Genomic DNA, 22,632 nt, shown 5'->3' with positions numbered 1-22,632 from the left:
ATATGGATATGATGATCAGTTCTGTATTTAGTAATTTGTATTAGCCTGTGCATTTGAGTGTGGATGCATAGTCTTCTGAATAAAGGTTAATGACTGTTATTTTTACTTTTGTATATCAGACAGCTTCTTGAGGTAAATAACATTAAAAACCAAGATAATAAAAAATGTATCCCAATTAAGATTCCATAGGAATGAAAAATTATATGGTTTATAATACATAATAGGACTAGACAGCATGTTTGAAACAGGTAAGCATTATGGGATGATTTCTGACTAATTGCGCTAATTCAGAATCCAGCATCCATATAGACTTCAGCAATCATCAGTTCCTTATTGCCCTTGCAGTTACCCAATATAAACTCAAAATGTAGGTTTTAATACAATTTTGATTAATACTCATGCTTGAAAACCTAGTTTTAAAACTCCTAGTGCTATAAAAGCACCACTGCTGAAAACGAGGAACTTCACTTGGAACACTTGCCAATTCCTGTTTTCAGGATTCCTCTAAGGGAGGGTTGGAATAACACCTCCCTAAGTTGGTGTTAATAATTAAAATAGGAAGCAGAATCTTTAAGTTAGTTTTTAAACATACAGTTCTGTATGAGTGCACTACTCTTCAGTGAAGTATGGAGGTGAACTATTTTACTATTGGCAGACATGAACCACAGAACATTTCAAAGATACTATCTGTATCTCTAATGCCAAGAATCTCAGCAAACAGTGAACTGGAGAGTTTTTGAGGCTTTCCCCTAAAGTCCTATATTAAATATTCTATGTAATGTGAACCACTTCTCAATAAGACGCTTCCGAAGCTATGAAGTTGCTCTCTGATAATTTATTCTGCAGAAAATGGAAATTTTCCCAATCATGGAAGCTAGCTCCACTCATTAATCATAAAGGCTTTATGTGAAGAGGAAAACATTGTGGAAATTACATTTCAATGCATCTTCAGTTTTATTCATGGCTATATACTATTATTTAGGGTAGGAAAGATCGAATCAATTATTATACTGTCTTTGGAGAAAACTCATTCTGTGGCTTCTCATATATATTTCATACATCTCCCTTTATCTTTAGGAGCAAATAGCATATGAGTTTTCTGTTTTAGAAATACCATTAAAAATAAACAATTCAAGATGAAGATTCCCTTATAAAGTTGAACATGCAAATTGCAGCAAATCTTAACACTGAGGAAAGATTTTAAATGTAACAGTATGTAACTTCCTCTGAAAGTCATTTAGGTACAAATAACTGTTCAAAATCCAGAATTCTCAAATAATTGTTTATTTTGGTTAGTCGTAATATCTTTTGTGTTTCTTTGCAATACTGAAGTGAACGCATTAATTTCTTCCCTCCTGTTTAATTTGTCATTTTTCTTGTTGACAACTCTGGTTCATTCTCCTATATCATGTTAGTTTGGTGTACACACATGTAAAATTGCACAGCTGCCAATATGGCCAAAAACTGGATTAATTCAAAATTTTTGCAGCTGCATTCAATGTTAAGACTTTTTCACATATTTTGTCCTAAAGTTGGAGTATGCTGACCAGAAGAAAAGCAAGGTTCAGCTTGCATAAAAGTCTATGAAATTTAGTTTTTATTCTGTGAGGCACTAAGTTCCATTTTTTTCCTTCATTTCAGTTTTTAAATCATCAAACAACCCTTTGTTAATGAAATGCCCATCGATTTTTTCCAGGAAGAGTGCTGTTCATGGAGAATCTATTTGCAGCAGTGTTGTAAACTGTGGATATTCAACAAATCTACTACATGGGCAACCTTCACACTGTCAGGTAGAACTCATGAAAGAAATTTCTCACATTACCGTACTTGACACTTTTTTAATACCCAAGTATTACAATCAGTTCAATAACTATAAATTAGTATTTTATATATTATATTATAAAAGATATTAGAGAGTGTCCAAAGGAGAACCTTGAGGGGAAGCCTCAAGGTTGGAGAGTGGCTGAGGTCACTTGGTCTGTTCAGCCTGGAAAAGAGGAGACTGAGGGGGGACCTCATTGCAGTTACAACTTCCTCGTGAGGGGAAGAGAAGGGGCAGGCACTGATCTCTTCTCTGAGGTGACCAGACACACGATCCAAGGGAATGGCCTGAAGTTGAGTCAGTGGAGGCTTAGCTTGGATATCAGAAAAAGGGTCTTCACCCAGAGGGTGGCTGGGCACTGGAACATGTTCCCCAGGCAAGTGGTCACAGCACCAAGCCTGACGGAGTTCAAGAAGCATTTGGACAATTCTCTCAGGCACATGGTGTGACACTTGGGGATGGTCTTGTGGGCTAAGGGTTGGACTCGATGATCCTTGTGGGTCCCTTCCAACTAAGCATATTCTGTGATTTTGTGGTTCTGTGATTATGATAAATAACTTCTTTATGCTTATCAAACTTTTTGTAATACTCAGGTATTATATACACATATATATATGTACACATACATTTAGAAAAATTAAGTCTAAATTAATTATAACCCGCAGACACAAAAGGTAAAAATCAATTTTGAAAGACGATATGATTTCTTTTAGTTAGTTTCAGTTTTAGTGGGTGGAAGGTTTAACATGAAGCCCATGCATTTTTTATTTGCTTAGTGACAGTTTTTGAAATTACAGTACACTTCTAAGCAAACAATTCAAACAGATACAGTGGACACAAACTCTGTGACCTCTAAATATTTCCCTTTAAGCCAGACTCAGGAAGTTGTTTGCCTTTTGGTTCTCCAAGACCCATCCTGAATCTAGATTTCCTACACAAGATACTGTGCCTTACAGAGACAGTATCTCAAAGAAACTAAAAATTGTTTGCTTCTGTAGTATGTTGAACAGAATAACCATCCTGATTATCTACTTTAATCCCAGTCACAATCATGAACGATATTATCCAACTACTCACTTCTGACAATGTGGTTTTTTTCCTATGTGCAAAGAGCTATGAAAAAAATGACAAACAACCCACATAAAATGCACTGTAACAAAGCAGAGAGTTGCTATATGAGCTCACCAGGACAGAGTGCAATATTGCAAGGTTTGTGTTGTGTTTCAGGTCCATCACATGATCTTCCCCCATACTGGGGAGGTATACATGACCTTGTCCTAGTTCTTTGGCCTCGACCACATGTGAATGAACACAAACTCCAAGGTGACCATTCCTCCCAAACGCCATGTACTGCAACAAACCAGACAGATTTTAACCAGAAACAGACAAACAAGTAACAGAAGGATTTGAAAATAAACAAGATCAATATTTTAAATGGGAATTATTTTTCCAACTTCAAGAAAATCAGTACATAGGTAATCTTTATCACTGGAAAATAAATACTTTTAAAAAGTTAGTTAATTTCAATTTAAAAGGCATATTTTCTCAAAAATATATTTGACTTTGAAACATTACTTCTAATCTTTAAACTAATCTCACTCCCACAGTTTCTGTTCTTTCACACTTTTAAGAAAGATGACTTCCCTTTTCAATAGTTATGACTTCTTCGATGCCTGATTTGACACGTTTAATAGCCCCGATTTTCAGAAGGCTAGTCTTTGTGAAAATCAGGCATATGCTTTCTGCAACAGGCCAACTCTAAAAACTATAAGCAATCAAAATTAAGCTTTCTTTTGAAATTATAGGAATTATCACATAATTTATTGCTGTGTCCCCATCGTAAATTGGGGCAGTTATCTTACAATTTTTTCAGTTGTTTAAATTGTGGTGGAAATATGGCAGCGCATGTGTTTGATTATATTCCTCAAAAATTCCAAGACCACATCCTCAAAAAAGATATGTGCCATTTCCTTACATGAACATATTAATTGATTTAACAGACACAGTAATACATAAATCACTCTCAGAAAAATGTTCACTCAACAAACTTCAGATACTTCAGAGTACACAATAAATTGCAAACATATACCAATTTTTTTATATACAAATATTTTATAAAATAAATATAAAGAATCATAGAATATGAATCTTTCTCTCCCTTAAGTATTTTCAACTGTAGGAGAAATATACAATATCCATGTGAGCTTACATACCATACGCAATCCCTTGACAGAAAAAATTGGAGTTACAGTCTCAGAAAGTTCTCTATTATACTAGAGTTAAGCACGTACTTGTAAAACAATTCCTTACATGCACTGGTAAGACAGTTCTCTATAAACTGAAAAATACTGCAAAAAAAAATTTACAACATTACAGAAGAAATAGATTCTGTGGTTTGTCCTCACTTTTTTTCATCACTGTGAAAGAACTTCTCATATATATGTTTCCTTTGCCCTGAAGGCACATATCACCTGCCCAGTTTCTACAAATACAACCCTTTTCTTGTAAGGATCAGAATAACATTTCCTGAGGTGAAATTCAGTTACAAGGCTGCAGAAGAACATTCAGTTCCCTGCCATATTATCACAAATTCATCAGTAAGATCAAGGGGAATTCTGCAAGTAGGTAACTTCTACTGCCTTTCATTAAAAGTAAGAAAAATTGTCATTTCAGATGCTATGTTGAGATAAAAAGTTTGTTAGCTAACTTCTGAGAAATTGTACCTGACAGAAAATGTCAAGCTTTATTCAGGGAAGATTTTAACCCACTGAATAACAGCTCAATCGATGAAAGGTTTTTAGTTGGCCACATACAAGTAGTCAAAAAGAACCACATCCTACATAGCAGTCCTTATTAAAATTATCTTATTCCAAATATCACATCCATCTGCATTATATTAAAAAAAAAAAAACAAACCCAAACCCAAAAAACTGAGGAAGAGTCCAAATTAATGTAAAAGTGACAGATTTTGGTCTAGTTAGTTTAGAAACCTTGATTAACTGTGACATTTTGGTCAAAACCAGAAAGCCTAGCTCTTCTAAAACTAGTAAATTGATGACTATACTTGCATGTAACCCTTTAAGTTTCACCTGTTCTCAACAGGCACTATACTTTGACAGCTATTCTCAGTTTTTATCGTATGTGAAAAATGAATGAGAAACTAATTTATCAGACCAGATTCCAAACAGTAGTCAGTAATAATAATGATATACTTTCATCTCCTGATACCACAAGGGTTAATTAAGATGTTCAGATGCAAAAAGAATTTCAAAATGCATTCAACTTAGCAAAACAAAATTAATCCAAATTATAAAAAGATTATTCTCTAGAAAAATACTAATTTAGAAAGGTCTTGATGCTATGTGGACACAGGGTGAGGTTTTCCAGAGTACGCATAAGTTAAAGTGTATTGATTAAGGAATTTTGATTTTACGCTGTCAAAATATTCTAAGTTAGTTATCTTTATTTAAAAACTACAAAGAAAGTGCTGAGGTGCTCTTTAAAGATACTGTCTTGACTCAAAACGTTGTATATTTCTTCTGGCAAGAGTGACTACATATTAGCAGCAGCACAGAGTAATTCTTTCATGATTCTGGATCTGAACATTAGACAAAACATTTTGTCCACTTTAGGTGGACTCAAACTTAAAGCAACCTCTATCTGTTTGTGGTTTAAATGATCCAAAATCATCTTCCATGACAAATTTTAGCTCATTGAGTAAAAATTTCACAGTACCTCTTGCATGTATAGACTTGTATATCTGAAACTAGTAGACAAATAATAAAGTCAAGGATGGAAAAGGCATAACACCGAAAAACAACTAATGTCAGCAAACAAATATCAATGAGAATTAATATGTTCAGTGCATTACAGGAGTGCTCAGTATTATCCAGATCAGCTTTAAAAGAACATATTAATTTAAAATTTCTTACCCCTAAATTTTTTGATATTTCATTTACTTCTTTCTTATTTTCTAAATGAAAAAACCCCTATAACATCTGAAGAATTACAGCCAGATGAGCTATGCCAAATTACACCAGATGGAGAGCTGGCCCACAGAGGAGTTACTGTTTTCTATAACAGAGTTTCAGATGCAAGATTCATTATCTGGGACAAAAATATTCAGATTATTGCCAACTTATCTGTCAAAAACATTGCTAGCACAACGAGTTTGGATTACTGCAGAGCATCTTTCCCTCTCTCTGCCACTCTGTGAACCTAATCATGTTGAAGTGAACACCCACAGTGTTCACAATATGCAACTGCTGTGAAGTGGGAGGAGGCGTGAGGCCATGCTGGCCTTCATCCTACAAGCATATTTTGGAAAATTTTTATTGGGCTTTAAATGCTATTTATTATTCAACTTTAAACTGAACAGACACTGAAAAGTTGTTATGGCCATTGATGTTTCATTGCAAGTAGTACTGGTCCAGTACTGTTTAGTATCTTCATCAATGACATAAACAGTGTGATTGAGTGCACGCTCAGCAAGTTTGCAGACAACACCGAGCAGAGTGGTGTGGTTAATAAACCTGAGGGATGCGATCCTACCCAGAGGGATATGGACAAGCTCGAGAAGTGGGCCCATGTGAACGCTATGAGGTTCAACAAGATCCTGCATACAGCTTAGGGTTACCCAGTATCAATACAGGATGTGACATAAAAGGATTGAGAGCAGTCCTGTGAACAAGAACTTCGGGGTGCTTTGTGAATGAGAGGTTGGACCTGAGCCAGCAATGTGCACTTGCAGTCCAGAAAGCCAATCGTATCCTGGGCTGCACCAAAAGAAGTGTGGTCAGCCGGATGAGGGATGGGATTCTGCCCCTTTACTCCACTCTGGTGAGACCCCACCTGGACTGCTGCGTCCATCTCTGGAGCCCTTAGCACAGGTTGGAGCAGGTCCAGAGCATTACCACAAAGCAGATCAGAGTGATGGAATACCTCTCCTATGAAAACAGATTAAAAGAGGGATTGTTTGGACTGCAAAAGAGAAGGCTCCGTGAAGACATTACTGTGGCGTGCCAGTACTTAAAAGGGGCCTCTAAGAAAGACGGGGACAAGCTTTATGATGGGTCTTGCTGCACTAGGAAAAGGGAAAGAAAAAATTACCAGCCAAAATAGAGCCTTTGAGCACACAAATGTTTGAAATGGTTTAGGGTATTCCTGCTCCTGCCATATCTTGCTTTACCCATAAGCCTGAAAATGCTGAGTTTCAGTTAAATTTTGCCGTAATAAGTCTTGAAGGCAATGGAAAAGAAGAAATAGAAACTGAGATGACCTGCAGGCATGGAAATTCCATGTTCTTTCCCCTTGAAGTTTTAGGTGTGTTAGAAATTATTCGCTAACTGAAATGATACAGCAGCATTGCAGTACTGGATCCTGAGGTGTCTTCACTCTTGAAAGAACCAATGGCAACAAAGGTTAACCTGAGCTATGTTTTGTCGCCTTCTATGTTGCACTTCTTTAGAATAGTATTGGTCTGGAATAAATATGAATAAACCAAAAATTATGTAAATAGTGGTTCCTTCATTATTTCACTTGAATTATCAGGAATACTATTTTGAAATTTAAAGTTCTATTTTGATATATACATATGTATATGTGTGTATGTGTGAAGCTGGTGAATCTCATTTTCAAAATTTTCCAGGACATTGAGATACAGAGAGATGTATTCCCTAACATCCCAGTGAGTATCTTGGACACCATATATAATATGTAAAGTGTATATAAAGGAAATAGAAAAAAATAGTCTCGAAGCTCTGCAATAGTGTTTGCAAGTTTAACAGGTTCCTTTGAAGCCTGTGAATAGATGCTTGAAGTATAGTACAATAGGCCATTCTGCATACTTTTTTATGTTGAAGGGGCAATTTTTGACTAGGAAACATTATTCTAGCTCTCACAATGTCTCCCACCCTTTTACTAATCATTTTGCCAAATGTCTGTTTTAAATACACTAGTGTACAAACTAGGTGTTTTTTTATGCATGGACCAGGGATAATCCTAAACTATGCAACTCTCTGAGTCAGGATACAGAATAGAATGAGGACAGAGGATACTTAGGCTAATAATTAAAGGGATGTTTGAAAAATTAATGGAGATGTGACTAGGAAGAGCACATTTCTAAATTGCTAATCTTGCACACTGCCACAGAGTAGTGACCCTGTAGTCAGACACAGAACACCATAATTTAATAAGGTTATTGTAACTGTCTGAGACAAAATGCAAAATTAAGCCCAGAAGACTAATTATTTAGAAAAGGTAACTCAAGATACATCAAGATTATCAGAATCAGCTGTGGTGAACTGCAAAGGAAAATATCTTGGCAGTATAGACAGTAAGAACTGGTAGCCATTGCTAATACTGGGCATCTGGAAACAAAAGCCATACCCTGAAGTGGGAGCGTGTAAGAAAAAAGCTCCTTTGTGACCTGAGAAATATGGAACAATCCTTTTGGGTGAGCACTGTTTAGAAGTTTGCTTGACAACGTGACTTTTAAGAATTAACTTTTTTCCGGTTTACTTTGACAATGAAGATTGTCAATTTTGAAAATTAACCACCTTTCCTCTTCTTATTTAATACTAATAAGCAAGAAAGCAGGCAGAACTACCTCTCTTTGTGAGAGCTGGAATGTGTGTTTTCATGTTCATTCTTCATCTAGTTTCAAATAAATATTTAAATCTATCTTTGATTTTTTGCAATGCTTGCTCTTTTCTTTTAGAGATCTCTTCTTTCACTTCTCATTTTTGTACTCTCAGGTTGAGAGTTCTTCTGCAATATATCCCATCTGTGGCACACTCTAAGCTAGCTTAACCATTTTAGAAATAGCTCCCATTTTTGTATGGAAACAATTCAGGTGTTAAAATTCAGCTCTAGTTAGGCATTTCTGCTCTGAAATATTAGAAAAGCTCATGTGAATTGCTTGTCTTAAAAGATTGTCTCTAGATAAACCATGATTCTAATAAGAACCACTCTTGGCACCTAATGCCTTTCTACCATGTTTAAGTTGCTTTCCATTACAGAGGTACCCTAAATGCTTATAATGCTGATACAAAACCTCTGATGGGATCACATATGCCCTTTCCATTGGATATTTTTCAACACAAAGTAACACCATAAGAGTTTGATTCTACATATTACTACTAATTGAGATAGAGTCCAGGGCTTCTCTGACAGTTTAGTTTACTTAAAAAAATGGAGTGAGTTTCCCCAGAAGTTGAAGATAGCTCACCACCCTGTTGGGATCAAATGTTACAGGGACCTGAGGAATTTGTACACGGAGGGTGGAATATTTTTTTTGCATTTCAGTCACAGTAGAGGAAAATTAATGTAGTCATGGGGCACATGCCTTCCCATCACAGATTAATCAGATCCCCAGGTAAAGTCTAAAGAAAGATGTGCCCTTTCTGCAACGAATCTGTACACGCCTGTTTCTTCTCCTTAGTGTATAACTACTGCTGAACTCCAACTATGTCCAGATCTCTTGGAAAAAAGGAGCAGGAAAACTGTGATGCAAGATACTGATGACCTTTACCATGTGTCAGATGTAAGAGAGTTACTTTTGTCTGATCTTTTTTCCTTTGATGGGTAGCTGCTGCCCTTTCTTGCCAGAACAATGTAAAGGGAAGTCCATGAAAACATAACTGCAGTGAACATTGTCTGGCTCATTGCCTAGAAGACAGTATTCTAAATGACAAAATTACACAATGGTGTCAAATAATATATGTTAACTTAACCCACTCTGTTAATTAGACTCTGCTTCTTAATGTATTGATGATCTGAATCTCTTCCCTAGTTTGTCTTTTGTACTCAAGATACCTTCTCTTTTCTGAATGAAAATGAAAGAATATAGACTTTTTGAAAAAATTTGAAACTGTCAGAAAAAAGGGGCTCTTGTTGCATATCTTGAATGTTCTGAAAGTAAAAATAACAACCTACATGAAAAATTTCACAGCTGAATAGAATTACAATTTTCTGCTTTAAATGAAATGCCCTTATGAAATCCATATTAATAATAAAAAAATTATATAGTTTCAAATTCTTATCATTATACAGTTAAAAAACATCCACAATTTTATTTATTGGCTGCTAACACTACCTGGACAGAGGGCAGTGTTATTGCAAACCCTTGATTCTCTTAAAGGGCCGCTGCAGTGTGTCCCGTAAGGTGATACACAAGTTCTGGTTCGCACCTGCGACCCTTGACCACAAGTAACTGAACACGTACTCCACTGGGCCCACTCTTCAACACCAGATTCACCTGTATGCAAGACAACAAACAAACATGAATATAGACATAAGTACTAATGACACAACTTTTTTTTTTTTCTGAAGCTCATTATTATCTGCTCTTACAAATCAAAGAAAAAAGTAACACACCAAAATAAATATTTAAAAATTCATGGAGTAAAGCAGCTGTGAAAATGTGCAATGAATAGAAAACAAAGACACCTACAGTGCTGCAGTCACATAATGCCTGTCAGAGGGGAACACTTTGATCTTTTGGCATTACTTACAACTCTATGAGAATTACTGCCCTTCAACACTTCAGAAACACTGCCCTCAGGATGCTAAAAGAACATAGACAACTCTTTTTATATAATAGCAAAGGATTTATCTTTGAAATTTTATCACTCTAGAATTAATGCTTGGTAACAATTTAAGGAACCCTAACACTAAGGGAATTCCAATGAAAGAACCCCCAAACAAACCAACTCCCTAATGTCTAATATTTTCTTCAGTGGAGGAGAGTCATCTAGCATCTGAAAGAAGTTCCCTGGCAAAGATATAAATTTTAACCTGAACTGTGGGAAGGTAACTTTGGTTTGATCTTTTGCTGCACAGATCTACTCCTTGCTTTCAACCTACAGGTGTGCTAAATTCTTGAGTGTGCTGGATCTCACTACTGCATAGTACATACCACTATGTTCAAATTGTCAGATGTGATTTATTAATACTGTATATTAGAAAGGAGGAAATGTGTTCATTGTTGAGAGACAGCACATTACATAATTTTTATTTTTTGAAAGCAAGTAATGCATAAAGTCTTCTTGCATGGATGTTTGGGAAAGAATGCTTAAATTTAATTTCCATGAACAGCTATACACACAATTTCTTTTCCAAAGGAAATAATGTTCAGAAAACTAGATCCCTTGAGTATTCTCAGAAAGCAAATGCAAAAATAATGTGAATATACCTCACTGAACAATTTGAGTAAATAATTGTGCATTGGTGTTTAGCTTTTTCCACTAAAAATCATCATGTAAAATGGCATGCTGAAGTATCTATTGATTTTTAAATGTATGTCCTTTTTTTAACAAGTGGGATTTTCTGTTTTAAAATCCATAGTGTGATACAATCTGCAGACTTGAACAGCTTGCTTAAAATTTTAGTTATCTCAATACACCTCCAGTCTTCCAAAAGTTGTGATACTGATCACAATTGAGAGATTGTCTGCAAACCAGGAAGATTCTGGTGCTATCTTCCAAGAACGCAGTAAACGACACACTATTTCTTGAAAATGTGCTTTTGTAGCAAAAATCTGTGAATCTGCCCAAGCTCTCTTTTTTTGTTTGTTTGGTTTGGTTTTTTTTAGAGGTCAAGCATGAAACCTTTGCAAAATGCTTTCTCTGCTATACCTCTAAGAAGCAATCCTGAGGCTATTCAACGCTTTAAAAAAAAAGTGCTTCTTATTCAGTAACAAGACAAAATGTTGTATAACTAGCACAAAAATACCCCGGCTTTTCATAAAATTGTGTGCAGTTCTAAAAATTTCTATAGATAAGGACAATATTATGAGCTTTTTACACACAAAAATTCATCAGTGATTTTTGTAGTAATTTTCTTTGTTAGGGAAAAAATGAAAAAATAATCACTGATTATTGTTTTAATAGTTGCTCTAATATGAATTTAGAACTTTGATTAGGCTGTTACGTGGCTTGGGTTCAAGTTAGATGATATAACATGGTAAATAAATTTAATACGTGGGTGGACATTAAGAATTATAAAATATGCAATATAAGCCCTATGTACATGGTAAAAAGACTTATATTACTATGGGTTTCTAGGCTAATATTTTCTGTCTTTTCCTACTTTTTTGAAGTTTGACTTTGTCTTTGTTAAAATGGTTTAGATAAGAGGTCAAACAGCAGAAAAAGTCAAAACTATGTTTCTCAAGACATTCCTCATTATATAAAACAGTCATATATACTCAGTGTAAATTATCCAACACAGACATGGTGACACTGCATAGCTAACAAAATACAGAAATTAAGTATTAAAAAAATTTTTTTGATATCTTAAAGTGAATAAAAATGTTGCTCTTAACCATTGAAATATGATGAAAAATAGCAGCAACATGATCCTAAGAAGTGTGACTGTATGGAGTGAATTTTGAAACAATAGTAACTATCGGAAGTTCTGAGGATATATGTACTGTCCATTCAAAAGAGCCATAAACTCTCAATATATTTTATCATATGTAAATGATACAATGCTTAAACATTTGCTGGAAGAAGGTCCTCCACAGTAACATGATGTACGGTGCAAAAACAGTGAAATGAAAAGAAAATAAAGAACCAATTTATCTCATCACCTGCTTTGCTTTCTTTTGTTCAATGCATTATGATATTTTGGTAATTTTTAGATTTTCAGAGTATTTTGTACTGCTGTCAGTATGATTATTACTTATTTTGAAAGATTTAAAAGGAGGGAAATATCTTCACAGGCATATCATATCATAGTTAATTTACCATTTTTAATTTATCACATAAAGACTTTTATATTTTCTAGAGTAAACCTTGATTGACTGCATAACATGCTAACATATCTTCCATTGTTTGCTTTATCTTTTTTCCATTTTTTTCTTTTCTGAAATGAAAATTTCAAAATGGCTACTTTTTATTTTCCTTCATAGTCTGTTATTTGAGAACTCTTACATTTTTATATCTATCATATTAGATCTACAACCTCAAATTAGCTACTGGCAAGCCACCAAGCCCTTATTCTCCCCTGCTGCTGGACATGTAAGAGGAAACATAACTTACTGTACGGAAGGCCTCATTGATCTGTGTGAAACTTACCTGCATTATACTCTCTAAATCCCATAACACCTAAGGGAAGGATCAGTCCAAACACATAAAAGGACAAATACAGAACAATAAATTATTCACACAAAATTTTTTAATAATTTTTTTGACTGCCTCATATCACTCCCCCAAACCAGCAAAATGCATATTTTAATACCATATTTTAAACTCTTCCATTCCCAGCAAAACTTGGTGGATTAAGTACATCAAACTAATAGTATTAAATGCTTTTCATAAATCTTTTCCAGGATAGTTTTCTATTCCTCTCTCTCTGTCTTTTTAAATGATACAAACATTTTGGTGCACTTTTGCATCTGTTTTATTATTACACAAAATAAAATATCAAACAGGCTCAAAATATAAAACCTCATAAACTCAGTATTCATTTACTATTAGGACTTCTAGGTACATGGGTAATTTAATGAGATACGTGTATTAGAAAAATAACCTTATGAATCAGTTTAGAAAGATATCACAGTAATTTTATTGCAAGAAAAATTAATGCATTAGAGGTGAAGAAAATATGCAATGATCACTACAAAGGAAAATGAAAATGAAGAGATGAAAATTAGTATGTTCAAAAAGGGCACAGTATTACTTAAAATGTGTTAACCTACAACATGGAAAATATAGATTTCCTCAATGCTCATACATCTCACATGCTTTCAGAACAGGACCTTGAAAACCAAGCCTGTATAACGTTCATCTCCCACTCCACACACACAGTCTATCAGAAGGTGATGGTACAAGTAAGTGCTGCATTTATAATGCAGTTCTCTAGCACCCATAACAGATGCACTGCAATGCATGACTAGAAATCATCAGACACAAGTTTTAAGTGATATTATTAAACTTTTAGGGATTTATATGAGGAAATAAACCAGATAATTTTACTTATTTTTTGAGTAATTGTATGAATTCAGGAAGCAGCATAAAAGCAGAGGTATTATTCTATGTAGTAAGCAACTAACATTCTATGTCATAGCTAGGTATGTGAGTAATCAGTTCTACTTCCCTGAACAAAAACTGCATAGAGAACTCTAGGCTCCCTTCTTCCACTGCATTTTCTTACAGTAGTATCTGGGAGTTAGCCATAAAAGCAGTCCTATAGATTAACAGGAGGTAAACAGACTTCTAAATTCTATGTTCTTTACCAAACAGATCTACACTGATTGGCTATACATGTATTTAGATTGCTTAATATATCGATTTCTGCAAATCTGTTAAGTAAAGCACCCTATTACTAAGGAAGTCAACATGCAATATAACTAGAAGCAATCATAGCTCTTTTACTGAAGTGCATAAAAACTGGAAGCATTATGTATGGCTGATGCAGGCATATATTCTAGGTTAGTAACTATGGAATATAGAGTAAGTTGTTTTAAATCCATACAAAAATATGGGGCACAAAATTGTCAACACAGCAACTTACTGGAATGGAGTGTGTAGGGTATCATTAAAGAGTGAGATTTTACCAACAGACAAAGGGACTATTATCAATGTCAAAATGGGCAGTAGCTTTGGTGCATAAGAGCTTAATTCAACTCATCACTGAAATTTTATTATTGACCTCAAAGGCAGCTGTGGTAACTGTTGGTAAACAGGCTGGTTTGTTTTTTTTTTAATTACTTCAGGTTTCCAATATCATTTTGGTATCTTTAGATAAAGAAGATGAAGTTGCTCAAACAAAATTAGAAAATATGTTTTAGATGAAAAACTGTTAGATAATTTGCACATCCAATTAAAAACTACTTACGGCCAATTTCATTTAGCAATTATGAATCTGGAAACTAGAGAATAGAGCGTCGTGCTGGGCCAAAGATAGTAAATGCTGAACGCATGCACATTAAAGTCACCCCAGTAATTAATTAATTTGATAAATGCCTAAAGCTGGGATTAGACCTCAGTCTATTTATAAAGACATTCTGAAGCATGTTCTTATCATCTTTGAAAAAATGTTAATATGTCATAGTGAGCTGTCCTGTGTCTTGTACATGTGAGACTTCTTTTACTACCAAAGAAATTCATGCTTACATTAAATGATTCAGTATCCACATTCACAGTGCATGTTTTTGTATGATCTACCTAATTCTCAGCTACTTTATTTATGGACTTTAACTGGTGAAAAAAAAAATGATTCAAAAAAAGTATCAGCTTAGAAAACTGACAAATATGCAGCAAAAGATTATGGAAACATGCAGTGGTTTTGCTAAAATTAACAACAGTAAATAGAAAAATGTAACTGATGTATTACCAGTTTGTGCCATAAATTTAGCAGCATCAGCTTGTTCCTGAGGGACCCTTTTCTCATGAACAGATCGAGGTCGCTGACTTTTAATTGTATGATCTCCCATCATTCCAAATTCTAAAGACAGAATAAAGGTTTATGAAAGCTTGTGTGTAGACATTTCTCAAAAGTCACATACTGTCTCATGCAATATGTTCCTAAACATACCTGGAAGTTGCTGATAAGAGTCAGGCAAGTGATCATGGCAGTTAACATCAACTTAACTTTGCTACACTCAGCTTTTAATAAATACTTAAATTTATGTCTGCAGATTTTCCAATATGATTTTATTGTATGAACCAACATTCAATGCAGTGACACATACTAAAAATCAGCTGTATAACACAGGACAAAAACACTTATTCAAATGCAGACATTTTATTATTGTATCTTGAATCAGTGCAAACCACACCAGAAAATGACTGTGACAGTGATAGACATTGCTGTTCTATGGCAGTCTGCTGCTCCTCCAGAGGACTTCTATTTCTGCACTCATCTTTCAGGCTGATGAAGCCTTCAACAGAGATAATGAGCCATCTTTGGGAATGGTGGCAATATGAAATAATAATAATTTAGCCAAAGAACTGTTTAATTTTTAGGCTGAGTCCAGCAGAACAAATGCTTGTGATCGGTTTCCTTTCTGAAACTTCTCAGTTAAAAAGACTACAGGCTTTATCTTGCCCTCCACACTGATTTTAATAGGGAAACGTATGAAAAACCAGTGACACAAAAGCCCAGAGTGTGGGACACAAGAATGCTTCAGGTTTTTTATCCTATTACTGCTGTCATCTTCTCTCTCTGGTCCTGTGCAAACCTCCTAGACTTCTATCTTGGCTCCATTTTTCCTCTCTGTGAGTTAATGTGGAGAGATCTTTGCACTTAGAGAGGGACTGCTGCGTCTTCAGCACAGTTCCCTCTGATCCTCCCAGGCACACACAGCTGTCTGCAGCTCTGTGCTAAATATTCTGTTTCTGCTGGGACTCTAATTCAGGAAGCGTGTGCTGGGAAATGTGGGTTAACATTGAAAGTACTTCAACTACCATCACATGAGGTTTCTGATGAGGCAGAAGGTGTCTGAAACACTAAGAACATAAACATTAAGAAATACCTTTCTGTTGGAAGGTTACCTTGCAAATGCAAAATTCAAAATTCTCCCCAGTTTGTAAAGGCATGAAGATAAAACTTACCGTTCTGCCTCAAAAGATGCAAAACACTATATAAGATGTAAATGTTACTAATAAATATTATTTGCAAACACATTGCTTTGATAAATCATTAAACATATTTAATTTTCTATTTAGAGTAAAGAAACAATAAAAGGTAAGCTGATTTTTAAGGGGTCGATCAGCAGAAAGAAGTTTTTTCTTTTCCAGTAAATTATTTATGTATTTTTCCAAATTAGTGTTTCTTTTTGTAAATATTCATTAATTGCACCACTTAAAATATAAATTTAATTATTAATTTGAGAACAGCAAAGCAATTTTCATTCTAAACAGAATATTTGAAAATCTAGTTAATAAAATATATTTTGAGGATTAAACATTCATCATTTTTAATACATCCCAGAAATAAATATAAAAGATAATTAAATTTTATATATATACACACATGCATATATATGTGTATACATACATGTGGGCTGAAAATTTTATGAATAGATTTTTACAAAATACATCTCTTTTAAAAGTTTTATGAATAGATTTTTACAAAATACGTTTCTTCTACAGCTCCTCTGATTTAAGATATCTTTTTATTCTGTGTGAAATTTCTTACTATAATGAAAGTTTTACAATCGATACTCTAATGCAAATTATGATTAGAATATTTTTACAATTTTTACAACGTGCAGTACAAATGACACATTTAAACCATACTTAATAACATGGTAATGGCAAGAGACTTTACATAGCTTTTCCCCCAATGAGACTATTGCAGCAAGGCATGTTTACTCTGAGTTTGCTGCCTCCATGATCTCTGCTCATCAGGCAATTTAGAGGATACGGCACCATTCTTGCAGAAGACTTAGTTCTACTTTTAAAATTACAGAGTGCAATAATGGGAGACCTTTGCTAGAGGAAGGCTTTCCAGAGGCATACAGGGAGGTGGTAAACGTTCCAGTCCCAGTCCTGCAGCATCTCGTGCTGGGTGCAGGCACATGCAGTGTCCTGCAGGACAGAGACCACTGGTGAAGAGGCAAAGGGAAGTCAGGGAGATCAGTTTTCTGGGTTCTGGATTATACCCAGTGTAGCTCCATTCACAACAATGGAGTTACTCACAAATACCAACAAGCGTGATAATCATGCTTCGATTTTTTAATTTTTCCACTTAGCAACAACACATTTTTAATTTACGCATTCAATTCATTTCAACAATTGCCGATGGTCTTTGAGATGCACTTTTCAGCTAATCTCCCTTTGATATATTAAGCATTCGTATAGTAAGTATATATTAAAGATAAATGTTTCATTACAAAGTTAAAAATATGTCTGTATAAGGTTTGTCAGAAAATGGAACCAGACTTATGCAATGCTCTCATTTTCATACTCAGCTGAAGTATTTAACCAAAGACTGCATGAGAACAAAAGTGGTACCAGGAAATGCAGTGTACTGGCGTGGGTGAGGCCTCATTAAAATGCCGCCCGTGTAAGAAATTTAAAAAAGGATTAAGTACATTTTTGTAATGGGATCAGAAATGTCCACTGTCTGTGTATAAGTACAAACGATGGTCTCAAAAATGTTTAATCAAAGAATCTTAACAGTAATGCATTTTTATGAAGCATTTTAAAATACAATATCTTTCTTAAGTGACTGCCACAGTTTACAATAAATACTAAAAACACTAAAATAAAACTTTCCTCCATTTTCAGATCCTAGGTAATGAATGTAGAAGATGAACCCATTATGCATTTGTTTTCTGTCAATACTTCACAGAGCAGAAGTATTTAAATGCTTTCTGGGCAGGGACAGCTTTTTAACCCAAGTCAGCATAGAGTATGACTAAATGGCACACTAATATCAAGGGCCCATTTGTGTGGGAAAGGTGATAAGAACCATCTTAATCTAGGCAGTATCTGGTATAGAGGTGTCCTGTAAGGTCAAGTCAGTATAATTCAAGTCCTGATGTCTGGGATATAAGATTGGATATATGAATTGACATTCTGAGTAAAGGAATTTTTCTCATTCTCACTCTTCTTACCTAGTTCTTGCTGCTGAAAATAAGTTTTCTAACCCAGAAGGTATTTTTGTAGACATCAGATTCTGAAGGGAATTTCTTTTGTGATACCTGTCCTAAATTTTCTTTGGGTGCAGGACAGTTCTTCTCTGCTTTTACCTCAAACATTGATATTAACCATGTTATGAAGAAATTTTTCACAGGGAGGGTAATCAGGCATTGGAATGGGCTGCCCAGGGAGGTGGTGGATTCTCTGTCCCTGGAGGTTTTTAAAATGAGACTGGACGTGGCACTTAGTGCCACAGTATAGTAACCATGGTGGTAGCGGATCAAGGGTTGGACTTGATGATCTCGGAGGTCCTTTCCAACCTGGCTGAATCTATGATTCTACGATTCTATGTTGTTTTGTTAAATAAAACGAGACAACAAATCCTTTCAGCAACAATCACGTACATGGCCTAATTCAGAAATCACCAGTATGACTCTTAAAACATGACTCTGAAAACATGAAAGAGTTTTAATACTTTTTACTACATTGTTAATGCTATAATCCAACAGCATGAAGGTAAAACTCATAAATACCTCAAAATGTAAATAAAAACCAGCATTATTGGGAACCTTGAATGGATCATTTTAACCAGACCATGACTTATAATAAATCGTAACACATTCCAAAAATTTGGGGTAGAAAACCTGAGGTTTAGTTATCTGACAAAAGAATTTATCCTGCTGCCAGTGGTCCTTTGGTGGCTATGGAAGTACAACAGTTTCCTGCAATAAGATGCATATTTTATCTCTCCTCAGCTGTACACAATGGATCAGTACTTCAAAGTATTTTAGTAATGCATGTATCTTAATATGGATGTGATGTATCATTTGGTTAAGCATTGGAAGAGACTGCCCAGGGAGGTGGTGGAGTCACCATCCCTGGAAGTGTTCAAAAACAACTGGACATGGCACTTAATGCTATGGTTTAGTTGCCATGGTGGTGTTCAGTCAAAGCTTGATGATCTTGGAGGTCTTTTCCAACCTAAATGATTCTACGATTCTATGATTTCATTTTGCATATGAGCTGAGGCATGTAAAATAGTTCCATGCCTTCTAGGATTGAAAAAAAATTAAATTTGAAATTCCAGAGTTTACAGTTGAGTATTATTTACAACTCTTATCACTAGTCCCATTGGCTTTACCTTTATTTTTATGTTATTTTATGGGAATTTTTTGTTTCTATTGAGTAACCTTTTTAGTTTTTAAAAGGAGAAGCTAAAGTCTTGCAGCCAGTGTAGGTGTACATTTTTAGGAGAGGAGAGAGGTGCCATGTGCTCTCTGTAGGAACAAAGAAGAAAGAAAATCTGTTAACAGTGTAAAAATGCAAACTAGGAAGACTGAGCAGTACAAAAGAAAAATATCAGCTTTGCAAGGTTCTACTCATCAAGTAGTAGAACTAGTCTTTGCTTTTGGACAACTAGATAATCATTAAAGTTAAGGTACGTGTCAAACAGATCAAACAAATCCTAGGCTGATTTATAATATTTTTAACATATATATATGTATTGCTACAAATATAGCCTAGTCATCAGATAACATTATAAACCATGCTGGTTTGGCTTTTATGGTTATTTTTTTTTTTGTCACATTTCATGGGAACTTCAAGTGTAAATGCATTGATCTGGTTATGGTGTACCACCTACTATGTGCTATTTTGTGCTATTTATGGTGCAGAACACACTAAGTTAATAAAAAAAAAAAGCCTTTTTCAGCATCAGTTGGTGATGACAACATGAATGAACTTTTGAACTAAAAAAAAAAAAAAGTGATTCTGAGACTTCTAGGTTTATCCCTTTAGGACATGTACAATGTCAAGGAACCTCTGAGAGTTGCTGAGTATCGTCAGCTTGTACGGAATCTTCTGGAAGGTGAGACGGTGAGCAGCTCCCTGAAGGCTTTTCAGAACCTTAAAAGCAAGAAAAACCAATAGATTCCCCAAAGTAACTGTCATTTTCTTCTCTCACCCACAGCTCTCCAGCAGTGTGCTTCATACTATCCTACCCACTCCTGAACTGTAAATAGCCAAATGAGTGTTTTCAATTACTCTTGACTACAGAATGAATATTAAAGGTCTTGCAGCCAGAATGTGCATTAATGCAAACTGTCTCACATGCAGTAGTATGGCATGCTCTCTGTGCCAACACACCAATGTTTTTCCCAGAAATTATGCAAAATGATGATGTAAGTCCCAGGTGAAGGGGGTGCAGAGGGGGAAAGAAGAAAGAAGACTATGGAAATATAGAAAGAATCAGTTTGTTTAATTTTTTGATTGACCTATTAAATAATTTCAGTAGATCTGATCATTTTTTACTTCCAGGAGCTTGCAGAAGTTTTCTGCACATCTAATTTTTTTGTAGCCCCTTCTACAGGTTCTCCCACAAAGATCTGCAGCAGTAGCAGTACTTGGGATTTCTCATCACATTGGCAACTGGTCAGTACAATTTCTTCTGGGCACTAGATGGCAGAATGTGTGTTGACTTAGAAGCACAATTTTGCATTGATTTGAGAAACCGTGACTTTCTGTTTCATTGTTTCATTTTCACCATAAAATTATCTCTCCTATATATAAAAATAAAAAAAAAATCATTACATTCAAAGGACTGAGGGGGTTTTGGTGTTTTCTTGTTGTTGTTATTTTTGTTGCGGTTTGTTTTTTTGTTGTGTTTTTTTATTTCTTCTTTTTGTAGAACTGGAGATAAATAAAAACCCAACAAAACACTCAAACCAAACAAAACACAAGCTACAGTTGCTTTTTTTTCCCTTACAGTAAGCCCTATGACAGAAGAAAAGAATTTCCCAGGAGCACTCCCTTCCCTGTCTCCAGCACTGCTTCACTGTAGAAGGGTACCCAGGCCCCACAAGGAAGCACTTGTTCTCTAATGCTGCATTGGCAGGACACAGAGCTTCAGGGTATCAATGAATACCATCACTCTGCAGTAAAGATTTAAGCTATAGCTTTCTATGGGAACCCCTTAAAATGATATTTCCTCACCAGGCAGGCAAGTTGCCAGAAGGGTAACATAACTATTAGCTGAATTAGATTTCCATGGGAACCTCTTCTTAGTGAATGTGGAAAACATTCTGAAAACAGCCTTTGCCTACTTCCTACATAGATCCTGGTCCCATAAAAAGTCCTCTTTTGACTCTTCAAAACAGTATAGAAGAGCTTTTACCAGTTTCAAACTGAATGGAATAATTTCTTTCACTAGGGAGAATTAAAATCTGAACTGAGCCGTATTCATGAACACAGTGAGAAAGATATCCCATTACCCATGAAAATATGGAGAGGATTTTATAGCAGTGGAAATATGAAAGGCAAAATCATTTCTACTAAAAAAGTATATTTTTTTAATTATAATATATTTTTGCATTTTATCAAGTAAAAGAAAAAGGATAGGTTAGCATTTGTAGGAAATTAGATACAAAATTTCCTTTCACACACAGAGATATTCTAATACATATATGAATGCACTCTTTCATCTTTCAAAAAATTAGGGAAAATAATTATGCATTTTCAACAGTCAACATATTGTACAAAGGTAATTAGTTTATATTTGTCTCTAGGGAGACCCATTTGCTCCTAGGACATAATTTTGGATTAATATTACTTGTTGGTATTTTTAATGACATAAGAAATGAAGTATTACTGAATTAAAACATAAATGATAGTACAAATCCTGAGGAGCCAGACTTTCTCATGGCAATGCAATCTGAATCTCTCTGTGCATCTCTGCAGTGACTCTCTTGGCCAGCCATTATCTTCAGTGGGATATGAACCTGTTAATTTATGGCTACAGATTTGGTCAGTGAAGAATATCGTAAAGATGTAATATTTATTCACTTTCAATATGCACAGAATTTTAAAACTGTGTGAACTCTATTACTTGTCTTCCTGGTCCCAATTGCTCACTATCTTATACCTATGCAGAAGAAACTGAGCATAAAAATCTAGTGAAGTGACTCATACCTGTTCAAAATGAATGTCAAATGCCACCACAGCAGGTAGTGTGTTTTCACATGTGCTTTGTAGAATTATAAGTAAGCAAAGAGCAAAAGGAGGGGTGAATGAAACCTCAAACTACAGCTTTACCCTTTTTTATATCTACTAAATCTGGCATATTTGTAATTATCACGGCCAGGGAGGCAGAAGATGCTCTGTAGTTCACATTTTTCCCATTCAAATATTTCCCTAGTAATCCATCCCAAAATGGTTGTATTC

The 22,632-nt window shown here is 35.0% G+C and overlaps 1 protein-coding gene across 10 annotated transcripts in view; it reads right to left on the bottom strand.

The window, feature by feature from the left end:
• Positions 1–22,632, bottom strand: part of ADGRB3 (adhesion G protein-coupled receptor B3) — a 463,874-nt gene that overhangs the window by 266,726 nt on the left and 174,516 nt on the right. For 7 of the 10 annotated variants that reach the window (XM_017825573.1, XM_017825611.1, XM_017825640.1 and 4 more), the window contains exons 3-6: positions 15,161–15,271; positions 12,901–12,930; positions 9,918–10,079; positions 3,008–3,172 (exon numbers count right to left, since the gene is read on the bottom strand). In XM_017825573.1, the coding sequence (XP_017681062.1) occupies positions 3,008–3,172; positions 9,918–10,079; positions 12,901–12,930; positions 15,161–15,271 (468 nt within the window). The remainder of the gene's footprint in view (positions 1–3,007; positions 3,173–9,917; positions 10,080–12,900; positions 12,931–15,160; positions 15,272–22,632) is intronic. The other 3 variants (XM_017825595.1, XM_017825630.1, XM_017825621.1) reach the window with 2 other exon arrangements.

This window comes from Lepidothrix coronata, unplaced genomic scaffold, assembly GCF_001604755.1.
Source record: "Lepidothrix coronata isolate B3197 unplaced genomic scaffold, Lepidothrix_coronata-1.0 Scaffold4, whole genome shotgun sequence".
Lineage (NCBI taxonomy): Eukaryota > Metazoa > Chordata > Aves > Passeriformes > Pipridae > Lepidothrix > Lepidothrix coronata.
The sequence above is the reverse complement of the archived record's forward strand: the minus strand, read 5'-3'. Positions and strand labels throughout refer to the sequence as shown.